This window comes from Gadus macrocephalus, chromosome 17 (assembly GCF_031168955.1).
Source record: "Gadus macrocephalus chromosome 17, ASM3116895v1".
NCBI classification, from domain to species: domain Eukaryota; kingdom Metazoa; phylum Chordata; class Actinopteri; order Gadiformes; family Gadidae; genus Gadus; species Gadus macrocephalus.
Window position 1 is genome coordinate 8,201,437 of NC_082398.1, and position 12,500 is coordinate 8,213,936.

A 12,500-nucleotide genomic window follows, 5' to 3' on the forward strand; every position below is an offset into this window, starting at 1 on the left:
TTGTTTCATTTAATTTGCGAAAGCAGTTATAAATTAAACAAAGAAAAAAAAAAAGGATATGAAAAGTGAGAAATTTATTAAAAAGAAAGGAATTTTCGTGTAAAAGAAAGGCAGAAATCCGATAACTAAGTACATATCTGTGCAAGTTTTTGTTTGTTTATTGATCGTTTCAAAATCAAGCAGAGTTTATAAACTCGAAGGGCATTATTGTAATCTTAATCCAAACTTAAAGTACAGCTGCGTCAAGTAAACATGGAATAAAAAACTATCCAAAATATCGTTTTGCACAATATATTACTCCCTTTAATTGATAACATTCATAGAAAATGTAATTTCTCTGTACAAAAGGACCCACAGGGATATTTACACACAGATCCCGTTCATAAGGACTCACTATGGCTGGAAACTTTTTATACTTGGCAGAATGTTTTTTCATAATCTCATTCAAGGCATAATTTCTTCTGAATCAATATAAATACACATTTCCAACAAGCCCTCACCCATTCACACATCCCTCCCTACCTCTATTAATCCCTTCATACATCCAATGGATCATGCATACACACGCGCACACACACAGGCACATACACGCACGCGATCAGACACAGACACCAAATTTTTGGAGGGGAGTAGTGCCTGTTACTGTTATTGTTTTTGATGGCAAACACACACACACACACACACACACACACACACACACACACACAGTGTTCATTGCCCCGTAGATCCGATCGTGTCGTCGCTATCCACACCCCGGGGTGACCCGGGGCGAGACCCCTCCTCCTCTCGGCCCTCCCCCCCCTCATCCTCTTCTTCCTCTCCTTCTTCGCCCTCTTGCCCTCGGCCGCCGCGGCGCGCCCCCTTGTGGCGGAGGCAGGGGCTGTCGGGGTGGAGGCTCTGGAGGTGCAGCAGCAGCTGGTCCTGGGTGCCGGCCGTGTGGCCGCACTCCTCGCAGACGTACAGCTTGTTGCGGCGCTCTTTGTACGCGTACTTCTGGCTCACACCGTGGATCTTCTTCATGTGGGACTCCAGCGAGCAGCGCTGGGTGAACGCCTTGTCGCACTGGACGCACTTGTAGGGACGCACGCCTGCAGGGGGAGGGGGGGGGGGAGGGGGGGGGGGGGGGGAGATTGGGTGAAGGGGAGGAGGCGTGAGGAAAGGAGGAGAGGTGACGAGGTAAGAGAGAGAGAGAGGAACGGGACGAGGAGGTGAGGGGAGAGGGGCGGACAGGTCGTCAGTGGAGCGGTAGACAATCATCCCTTCCCTCTTCATAATAATAAAACGGATCATATTCCTGATGTCTTAAATCCCACAGAGGTCTTATTGCTGCAGGTGTGTTCTTGGTACCTGTGTGTGTGCGCACGTGTCTCTTGAGGTCGAAGGTGTCGTTGAATCCCTTCCCACAGTGGGTACAGAGGTGTCTCTTGCTGTCGTTGTGACACTTGATGTGACGGTTCAGCATCCTCTGGTACTGGAAACCCTTTTGACATACCTGCACACACACAACACAAACTCAATCTTTGATCACAATCTTTTTTGTATCATTTGGGTTGCATGTGGTATATTTACTATGCAGTCATTTGTCAGACTCATTAACCAAAGCCCCCCCCCCCCCCAGGGTATTCATAAATGCTAAGTGATGTCTACAGGAAGACTGGATATTGGTTATCTAACCCTAACGGCTGGGAGTCGAAAATCCTAGACTATCCTTCGCCTAATATATCAGCTATATCTTTTTATCTGATTGAGTGGAAATCATCACGAACCTCGCATGTGTACGGCCCTGTAGCTCCCGCTAAGGAACTTTGACCCTGTTCCAAGCTGGTCGTCGGTGCGGCAATGCTCTTCACCACCTCACCGGGAGTCATGGTGACGTTGTGGGAGGAGCAAGGACTAGGACAAGGAGGAGGAGGGAGTGGGAGGGAAGGGGGAAGGGATTCTTCTGAAACTGACCCGTCGTCACCTGATGGAGGGTCAGGCCGGGAGGGATGGCGGGAGCAAGAAGAGGAAATGTTATTTCATTTATCTTGAGATAAATGATCACTTAAGGTCATTGAGTGCCTGGTTTTGCCATTTAACAATGGATTTAAGTCTCACACACACACACACACATGGACATCACAAACACACACACACACGGACATCACACACACACACACACACACACACAACCCACCTTGATCTTGGAGCGCACGTATGTGGGGTTGGCCTTCGATCTGAATCTGACCTCCGACCTCACTTCCTCCTCCTCCTCCTGCAGCCGAGGTGTGTGTGGGGGGGAGGAGGAGAGAAGGGGCTGTCCCAGCAGGGTGCTGGCTGGCAGCATGGCCTGCAGGGGGGGCGTCTCGCTGGGCGGGGCCCGGGGCTTGATGAGGCAGAGAGGACCTCCCTCTGCTGGGGAGGCCTCCATCTCCACCATCAGGCTGGGGTGGGGGTAGAATGAGCCTGACACACACAGAGAGAGAGAGAGAGAGAGAGAGAGAGAGAGAGAGAGAGAGAGAGAGAGAGAGAGAGAGAGAGAGAGAGAGAGAGAGAGAGAGAGAGAGAGAGAGAGAGAGAGAGAGAGAGAGAGAGAGAGAGAGAGAGAGAGAGAGAGAGAGAGAGAGAGAGAGAGAGAGGAGAGAGAGAGAGAGAGAGAGAGAGAGAGAGAGACAGAGACAGAGAGAGTTAATTAAATCGCCTCATTCAACTTCTTTAGCAACACGTGATGATGTCCAGCTATTATAGCCCATTTTTTATGTCATTTCACTGAGAGATAGAGAGGGGCAGAGAAAGTACTATTCTCTGCCCCCAAAGAAAGATATTTTAAGAAACTTGACCATTTAGACGTCATGTCTTGATGCTTCTTGCTGTGATCAGAGAGTTTATAACTGTTAAGTTAATCAAATTGTGTGTGTGTGTGTGTGTGTGTGTGTGTGTGTGTGTGTGTGTGTGTGTGTGTGTGTGTGTGTGTGTGTGTGTGTGTGTGTGTGTGTGTGTGTGCAACTACTTCTATTACTGGGACTACTACTGGGACTACTACTGGGACTACTACTAGTACTAGTTTGAGTAAAGCCTTCCATTTATTGTGCTGGAGTGCCTTTATGCAAGGCTGTGTGTTAACTCAGATTTTGATCATGTTTGTCCACACAGGCAAACATGTTTGTCCATGTTTGACTGTGTGGGTTAATCTTTATGTGTGTGTGTGTGTGTTTGTGTTCATCCTGTGTGGGTGTGATCAGCTTGTGCGTGTGTCTGTTCATCTCTCTGTGTGTGTTTGCGTGGGTGTGTTCATTCCTCTGTGTGTGTGTGTGCGTGTGTATGTATGTATAGGTGTGTTCATCTCTATGCGTGTGTTTGGTAAGCTCCAAATAACAAAAGGCTGCACACCGCTCAGCACACGCTAGCCTCCCACTACTGTTATACTGGTCTGACTGGTCAGTCCTGTACCACCGAACCCTCAACCTAGCAGCTTGTGTGTGAGTGTGTGTGTGTGTGTGTGTGTGTGTGTGTGTGTGTGTGTGTGTGTTTGTGCATTGGTTTTTGTTAGGCAACATATTTTTGTCAACCATTACACAGCCGCATAATTGCACCAAACAAACCAGCATAAAACAAGACGGACACGGGAGTCAGAGGGGGGTGGATTGAAATCAGTATCGCTCAACACAGTATCGCTCAAGGAAGTGTTTCTCGACCGTTGGGTCGCAGATCAGTACCAGGTCGTGGACCACTGGCCTTCGAGCCGGCAGAGACTCAGAAAACGTTTCAAGAAATTTAGCTTTTTCTTCAATAAAAATGTAAATATGTTATTATTACAAATTGATATTTAAATTGTTATTAATGTGCCTTATTAAATTAACAGCGCAATGAGCAATGGGGTGTCATTTACTAAACGCAACTATAGTGATTAAGAGAGTTTGCATTTGTCACCTGAAAACACACACGTGTCAATAAAGGTATTTCACAGCCTATCAAATGCCTGGTACTCTGCGTGTATTTGTGAAATGTGATGCACATCCCAAAATCGCATCCACGTTGCAGTGCATAGACGTGTCATACATAACCAAGATAATAGCAAAAAAAACGAACTTTGATTAATTTGAGTTTGACTTGGCACAATAAGGATAAGTTTGATACTGTTATAACTGTATGAGGATTGTGAGACTGTCATACCGTCGATTGATAAAACAGGTTATTACATATTTATCAACCTTTATTACACTAAAGGTGGATTTTTTTATGGCATTGAGTAAAGTATGGCATAAAGTGAACCCTACCCCCCCCCCCCCCCATTCCAGTAAGTTAAACTATAAAAAATTTGCATACAGGGCTAAAGTTACCAAAGAGGTTGAGGAGCCCTGACCAAACAGTTTATGCAGGAAGTAGCTGCTGCCGGGGACGCATGTGGGTGTGGAGATGTGTGTGTGTGTGTGTGTGTGTGTGTGTGTGTGTGTGTGTGTGTGTGTGTGTGTGTGTGTGTGTGTGTGTGTGTGTGTGTGTGTGTGTGTGTGTGTGTGTGTGTGTGTGTGTGTGTGTGTGTGTGCGCGCACTCAGGGGTTTGTGTGAGGACCGGTGACTAAAAGGTTGTGTCTGTGTTGAGGTCGTGAGCCTAAGGCCAAACCCGGGACGCAATTAAAACACAAACACATACAAACGAAGAGTCGTGTGGTGTATGCAACGGGAGTGTAGTGGGATGAGAGATAGCAGCACACAAAACTGTCTTATCAGGTTAACAGTAACCAGGATCAATAGCAGATAGCGAGCCTATATGAGCGGACATCTACGTTTTGCTGAAGGATGGCCTTCATTATGCTGCTGGATGCCTGGAAGGAGGAAGGACTGATGAAATGCAAAGGCAGAGTTTTGGATCAAGATCGACCAAGAAGTTTGTCACTTATTAAACGGTGGTTCCTTTAACAAAAGTTAAGAGTCATGTAATGGTTGATGTTAACTTGAGCCATTCATAGGCTACAGTTGAGGGTAGTCTCTCTCTCTGTGTGTGTGTGTGTGTGTGTGTGTGTGTGTGTGTGTGTGTGTGTGTGTGTGTGTGTGTGTGTGAGATATGCATTGTAGTTTATAAATCCTGTATTTCCTCTTCCTGGTTGTGTGACAACCTCCACAGCCTTTTGGCCGATTATCTCATCTTGTGTTGTTTGTTCTCTTCCCTCCTTTTGCTCACACACAATAAACTACAATGCAAGGGGTTTGTGTGTGTACAGGTGTGTGTGTGTGTGTGTGTGTGTGTGTGTGTGTGTGTGTGTGTGTGTGTGTGTGTGTGTGTGTGTGTGTGTGTGTGTGTGTGTGTGTGTGTGTGGTAGGTGTCTGCAGTATGGTTAGGCCCGATTGACTTAACCCCATCTAGCTGTGTAGTGAAGACTTGAAATTAATTCAGTGTATTGTTTCTATCATCTCTAATGACCCTGTTTTGATCTCTGAACCATTCTCGTTTAAGCCTTGTGTAGCCACCAGGCTCTCCTTCTGAAACGCATGGTCAACAAAGTGTGTTGTTGATAAGGATAGTACGTGTGTGTATGTGTGTGTGTGTTTGCCCAAGGCGTGCTAGATATTGCAGTAGGCTTCAAGAGGACCCAACAGCATTATCATGGTCCGTTATATTCCTCTGATAAACATTAACCTGAGGCTCAATATACAGGGGATATAGAGACTTCAGATATAGGGACCAATGATTTTTTATTGTGTAGTAGTTACATAGCAATATATTGTATATTATACAAGTTTAATTATAAAAGGCATAGTTCTATGACTTTTATTTTTGAATATTATTCTGATGATTTAATAATAAATAAAAATGATAAACACCGCTACAAAGGTAAACATACATGAATAACAATTTTGAAATTGTTTCTTAATGATTGTATGGCCTTGACGTCAACTGAGATTAAAATTTCTAAAGATCAATCTTAAACTATGCTATTGAGGTCACAAAAGACTTAGAGAAATACTTTTGTGTGGGTGAGCAGTAGAAGACAGGCAGGTAACACAAGTAACGGCACATACCAGAGGGAAGGAGGGGGAAAAGAGAGAGAGAGAGAGAGAGAGAGAGAGAGAGAGGGGTGAATGATTAAAAGTTAACGGTGATGGTGGGGGAGGGTATGGGTCTGAGAATATAGGTAAAGTGTGTGTGTGTGTGTGTGTGTGTGTGTGTGTGTGTGTGTGTGTGTGTGTGTGTGTGTGTGTGTGTGTGTGTGTGTGTGTGTGTGTGTGTGTGTGTGTGTGTGTGTGTGTGTGTGTGTGTGTGTGTTTGGGTGGGTGGGGGGGGGGATACAAGGGTGTAGCCCGTTACTTGTTATCTGATACGGGGGACTCTGCCGCCAGAAGCAACAATGCGATTGTTCTTAAAGCCGGAGGGAGAAAGAGGGAGAGAGTAAAGAGAGGGAGAGAGTAAAGAGAGAGAGCGAGTGGAAGAGAGAGCCAAGATAGTACCAAGACCGTAATACGTTCCATTAATCATCGCATATCTAATCACTCAAAGCTCTGCTTCCAAGACCTCCACGGATAGGTGTAGGCTACGATGCATCAGTTAGGATCTCAGTCCCGTGCTAAGAACGCAGATTTGAAGTCCCGTTCACAAAACCTATCCGATAACCATCCCTATTTATTTCCGTGTGGTTCAAAACAATAAAATAACCTGCGGTCTCGCTCAGGGAAACGGGTGAGCTGGATGTGCTCAGACGCAGTTAGGGGTTAAAGGTCTGCTTCATAGCCTCCAATAGAAGATATCTATTATGGTAGAACTCGGCCAGGTATGCACCTTCACTAACATCGCTCACGCACACGAAAACGCACACGCGCACGCGCGCACACACACACACACACACACACACACACACACACACACACACACACACACACACACACACACACACACACACACACACACACACACACACACACACTTTAAAACCAGACGCGGACAGTATCGATAGTGAGTAATCAGCAATTAAAACAATACCTAACTAACCCATCCATCTCCATCTAAATATTTGTGTATAGATTTGGCCAACTCCTCCCCTATGAAAAATGCTGTTAGATCATTAGCAGCCGCCGTTGCTCAAACCTGTTTGTCAACTTGTAACTTTTCTGATTGCCATGAAAGAAATCAAAAGTACGCCCATCTTCCCGAGCGACAATCTGAAAGATCAATTCCAACCAAACACTCATTTTAAAACCACTTTGTGTGGGGAATCTGAGGCAGATTGTCGCCGCCGCCCGGGCCCAGTGGCGGTGGGTGGGTTCCCGTTATATTCCGCCCCGTTAAACAAGATGGCTGAGGAGGCTCACCTGGAATATACACGTCCCCGCGCTCGTGGTCCGACACCTCGCTCCAATTCCGTTTACCGGGAGACACGCCGGTCTTCTTCACCAGGAAGGCCCGGGGCATGATTTAACACCAGAGGGGAGGTCAAAAGGGGTCCGTGGGTACCGGGTGCTGCTCGCGGGGGATCGGTTCCTGGTTACCTGAGGGAGGACGCCTCCTTCAGGTGCTGCTGCTCCAACAAACAACCCCCACACTTGTGCCGCCGCGGTCAGCAGCCTGTAGTCCGCGGGGATTGACCAGACGGCTGCGATCCAGGTGAGCTCAGGTGTGCCCGGGTACACCTGAGGCGCAGGTGAGCTCGCGTTCGGTAAGGTGGCAGAGGAATATAACGGCGGTGCGCGCGGCTCGCGGACTATCATCAACACTCCGCCTCCGGTGGCTCAGGTACTTTATTTAAAAGCAGGAAGCGGCGTCCACCGCGCATGCGTCGCAGATATAACGGTGACAACCACCAGGAGCTGGGTGAGGCCGCTACCTGTTGAACCGGTTTCTGTCTCTCGACTTGTCTTTCTCTCTCGACTTGTCTTTCTCTCTCTCTCTCTCTCTCTCTCTCTCTCTCTCTCTCTCTCTCTCTCTCTCTCTCTCTCTCTCTCTCTCTCCCTCTCGCTCTCTTGCTCTCTCTCACTCTCTCTCTCTCCTCTCTCTCTTTTTCATTTTTTCTTTCTTTCGTTCTTTCTTTCTTTCTGTCTCCCCCCTCTCTCTCCCTATTCCTCTCCTCACTATCCTTTCCGTACGGACAAGCGATCGGCGGCTAAACGCTTAGAAGGGAGAACAAATAAGAAAGAAAGCAAGCGTTTTAAAGTCAGGCCTTTACAAGAGTGCCACGAGAAAACTATAACAGCCGCGTGCATGGAGGCGAGCCCGCGCATGCCCTGAAGCTCACACACACACACACACACACACACACACACACACACACACACACACACACACACACACACACACACACACACACACACACACACACACACACACACACACACAATCTAGACTAGTTAGACGGCATAACTTTCCTCCCCCGTCGCTTCTAACTGTCCCCTTATAACAGCTCATCACATCACTTATTGATTGCTGATTTCTGTTACAATATTGATTTCTGATGTAGCCTATCTGATGTCCTCAAGATGACGGAAAATGTAACTAATTACAATATGTTGGCAGAAGCATGACAAGGCAACACACAAATGATAAGTTTGTATATAAATACATTTGTGTGTACAAACGACCGAATACTAAGTATCCTCAAAATTAATAATGTATCATCATTTTATTTTGTGTACTTATCTGTATCGCAATTAGTTCACAAGTCACTCGTTGAGAAATGGTATCTCAGCTGGATGGACTTAGAGATAAATGGATTGTGAAGGGTGTTATGAATGGAAGTACTTCGATCTTCACCAGCTTTATGATGATCAAGATAGATCAAGTATTACATAGTATCTGATAAGTTTAAAAACCATTACTCAGTTTCAGGCTAGACTTCACAGCTACATGCTATCATGCTAATGTTCAATCAGTGACACCTCGAAACAGAGGACCTCGTCTGTGGAGCATTGTACATCTTTGTTTGTATTTGTAATTATATGTGTGTGTGTTTGTGTGTGTGTTTGTGTGTGTGTGTGTGTGTGTGTGTGTGTGTGTGTGTGTGTGTGTGTGTGTGTGTGTGTGTGTGTGTGTGTGTGTGTGTGTGTGTGCATGCATCTGTGCCTTTATTTGTCTAAAGTAATAATAGACAAACAAAGCTCCTAGTAAATATTTAGGAGCCAGAATTGTCAACATCAATCATGTCAACAGACATGCCATACTTTGTGGGGTCCTACCAATAAAATCGACGTGGTTATATGAGTCCCTTCATGTTGTTATGCATCCCACCTCCACTCTGTTGTGTGGGTTACAATCCTATCCTGATTTACCACTAACACAAGCAGACACAACCACACACACACACACACACACACACACACACACACACACACACACACACACACACACACACACACACACACACACACACACACACACACACACACACAAAGTTAAACACACCGCACCTCATTACATCTAGGGGTGTGTGTGTGTGTGTGTGTGTGTGTGTGTGTGTGTGTGTGTGTGTGTGTGTGTGTGTGTGTGTGTGTGTGTGTGTGTGTGTGTAAAGCAGGGTTCGTGTGTGGTATGTTGCTGGGGCTGTCAGAGGAGTATGGACCCTATTCAACCCGCTCCTCCTTCCCTCTCCTCCCCCAATCTTGCTTTTATTCAGGTGTTTCCTGAAACAACATCTTTCTGTCGTCCTTCTGTCACCATTTCATGTTGTGCTGCGTTATTTTGCGGCCACTTTTAACAAAAGCCACTTAAAGCGGACATGGATGCAATGTCTTTAAGGTGAAGGGAGCGCTACGGGGCTGCAGGTAGACTTCAGATTCTGGGGGGATCACACCCAGAAACATTCAGCCGGGAGTCTAACACCTTAACCACCAAACCGATCCTTTCCACGTTTCATGTCTCTCTGACTATCCCTAAAATGGACTGCATTTATGTCGCACCTTTCTAACCACGGGCCACTCAAAGCGCTTTACAATATTGCTTAACCTTCACCCATTCATGCACACGTTCACACAAGGTGTCATGGCGGTGATGGCAGGGTCGACCGTGCAAGGCCACGGCCGGCTCGTCCGGAGCAGTTAGGGTCAGGGGCCTTGCTCAGGGACATACGTTATGCAAATGAGGATGGGAACATGACAGCCTGTGTTGGGTCGCAGTGTGCTGCCCACTTCCCCCGACCACACCAACACCCTGCCATAGAATGTTGGCTGGAGTTGGCCAACAACGGTTCAACATGTTCGCCCGCGAGAAACCTCCCTGTGACGACAGCAAGCCACCAGCGACGGCTCTGGCGTGGTAGTGTTGTACGTTGAGGCCATGTGCAAGCACCTTTCAGAAGACACATATAGCATATGGGTCTGGGTTTTTCCACACAAATAAACCATATAATGTAACACTGGCTGTCGGACTGACTTACAGGTTGACTCTCCTGTTAGTCCACATAGTAATACAGCACACCGCTCTGACTGACTGGCAGGCTGCTGACTGACTCTCCTGTTAGTCCACATAGTTGATCTTTTAATAGATTTCCTTATACTCAGGTAATGGGCGGTAGCTCAAGCCGTGCGTGCGTCTGTTGTTTGTTTTGGCACAGATATAATTAATAGCATTGCTCAAGAGATACTCGCGAAATTCACAACTGGTCAGGTAACATGCCACGGGGGGGGGGGGAGAGAGAGAGAGAGGGAGAGAGTCTTCAGGTCTCCTCAGGTGTGGAGCAGAGACACGTTAGATGTGTTACCGTGGTGATGGTGATGGTGCAGTTGTTATGTTAATGGTTGCGGAGCCCTCCTCTGGCCCACTGGGACTCGGCTCCGCCATTCCACAGAGAAGGTAACTGTGTCATCCAGGGCATCCATTTCAACACCATCTCCATATTATAGACACCTCATCCCACGGCATACTTCATGGATCCATCTCGCCCATGAATCATTTGATGGGGTCTATTCGCCCAATGTGTTTTGAATAAATGTTGTGGTTCATTTTAAATACAGAGAAGATGTATGTTGTTGATCAGGTGATAGTTGTTGTTTTGATGTGGCTGGTGTGGTTGTCAAGATGGTGGAGCAATTATTATGGTAAAGGTTGTTGTTGCCATGGTGATGGTGAAGCCATGTACATGGTGTTATTTTGATCGGGCAGATTTCATGGTAATAGTTGTTGCCCATGGTAATAGTTGCTGTTCCCGGGGTGTTGGTGTATTGTTGACGTCCCCAGAGCCAGCGGCCAACAGGAGACTGAATCAGTGGTAACAGGATGGGACTAAGTTTGGTTCATTATGACACCTGTTTAAATTTAACAGAAATTAACCGATTTTTTTTAATATGACACTCAATGCCTGTTTATGTACTCTCTCTCTTAAAGAATTTTAAGCTTTGATATTTTTATTCCTTATTTGCTCAACACTTTCTTTTGATTTTCCATCTTCTTGACTCCCCCCCCCCCCCTCTCTGTCTCTCTCACCGACAGTTATTCGTGTCTGTGCTTGCAGGTCGCAGTCAGAAAATACCGTTAGAATTGATCGCAACAATTACTGTGAGTATGTATGTGTGTGTGTGTGTGTTTGTGTGTTTGTGTGTGTGTGCGTGTGTGCGTGTGTGCGTGTGTGTGCATGTGCGTGCGTGTGTGCGTTTGCGTGTGTGCGTGTGTGTGTGTGTGTGCGTGCGCCTGTCTGTGCGTGCTTGTTTGCGTTATATAAGATTTAAATCTCAGAAGTAGACGTATTTTCTTTTTGTGGAAACGAAGTCATCGAAGAGCAAATGTACGTTGAGAGAGATAGAGACAGCATCAGGGGAGCCAGAGCAATAGTAGACAATGGTTCAACCAGGCGACACAATGGATATAGGGAGATAGGGAGAGAGGGAGCGGGACGCTGGCGCATACACGAAACTGAGCAAACAGATCATTCTTTTCATCCAGTTGAAAGAGCGGGGATTGCGTGAGGAGAGAAAAATGAATATAAGCTTGGATTGAATATAATATAATGGAGGAGAGAGAGAGAAAGGGCGGTGTTATTGCAGTATATATATATATATATATATATATATATATATATGTGTGTTTGCGTGTGTTGCTTCTGCGTGTGTTGCTTCTGCGTGTGTGTGTGTGTGTGTGTGTGTGTGTGTGTGTGTGTGTGTGTGTGTGTGTGTGTGTGTGTGTGTGTGTGTGTGTCTAGGGCGGATGGTCCGTTGACTAATTTGCGTAGAGCAACAGCAGACAAGAGGACACATGTGGCCGCTTGCAACACTGCAGGCTCTATCTCACACACACACACACACACACACACACACACACACACACACACACACACACACACACACACACACACACACACACACACACACACACACACACACACACACACACACACACACAGGAGTGCTTTTTGAATGGACTTGTCTTAGACCTGTTGAAAGCCTCATAACCAAGTTATTGTCGTGTTTTCATGATTTGCAGCAGCCTGCCTTCTAACGGTGAAACCAGGCAATTGCAACCCACAGTCATCTTAGCTAATTAAACAAAGCCTGTGGATAAGTGTTATTTTATTATGGTCGTTTTATTATCAATATTGAAACATTGCCTG

The 12,500-nt window shown here is 46.4% G+C and overlaps 3 protein-coding genes across 5 annotated transcripts in view; all 3 read right to left on the reverse strand.

Moving 5' to 3' along the window:
• tkfc (triokinase/FMN cyclase) overlaps nt 1-12,500 on the reverse strand; it is a 46,775-nt gene that overhangs the window by 11,721 nt on the left and 22,554 nt on the right. The window lies entirely within an intron of this gene.
• On the reverse strand, nt 281-7,764 carry ovol1a (ovo-like zinc finger 1a). Of its 2 annotated transcripts, none has more exons than XM_060077014.1 (5): nt 7,282-7,764; nt 2,177-2,445; nt 1,767-1,963; nt 1,348-1,492; nt 281-1,088 (listed from the first exon to the last, which is right to left on the reverse strand). In XM_060077014.1, the coding sequence occupies exons 3-5, from the start codon at nt 1,866-1,868 to the stop codon at nt 712-714; spliced, it is 624 nt and encodes a 207-aa protein (XP_059932997.1). In that variant the 5' UTR covers nt 1,869-1,963; nt 2,177-2,445; nt 7,282-7,764; the 3' UTR covers nt 281-711. The 2 variants fall into 2 exon arrangements, with proteins under 2 accessions (XP_059932997.1, XP_059932999.1); XM_060077016.1 differs by having other exon boundaries at nt 1,767-1,939; nt 2,152-2,445; nt 7,282-7,709.
• The window catches only part of LOC132475725 (E3 ubiquitin-protein ligase TRIM7), an 11,005-nt gene continuing 10,947 nt past the window's right edge, over nt 12,443-12,500 (reverse strand). For both annotated transcript variants that reach the window (XM_060076999.1, XM_060077000.1), the window contains exon 15: nt 12,443-12,500. This exon is cut by the window's right edge and continues 850 nt beyond it. The gene's annotated coding sequence lies outside the window, so the exon portion shown is untranslated.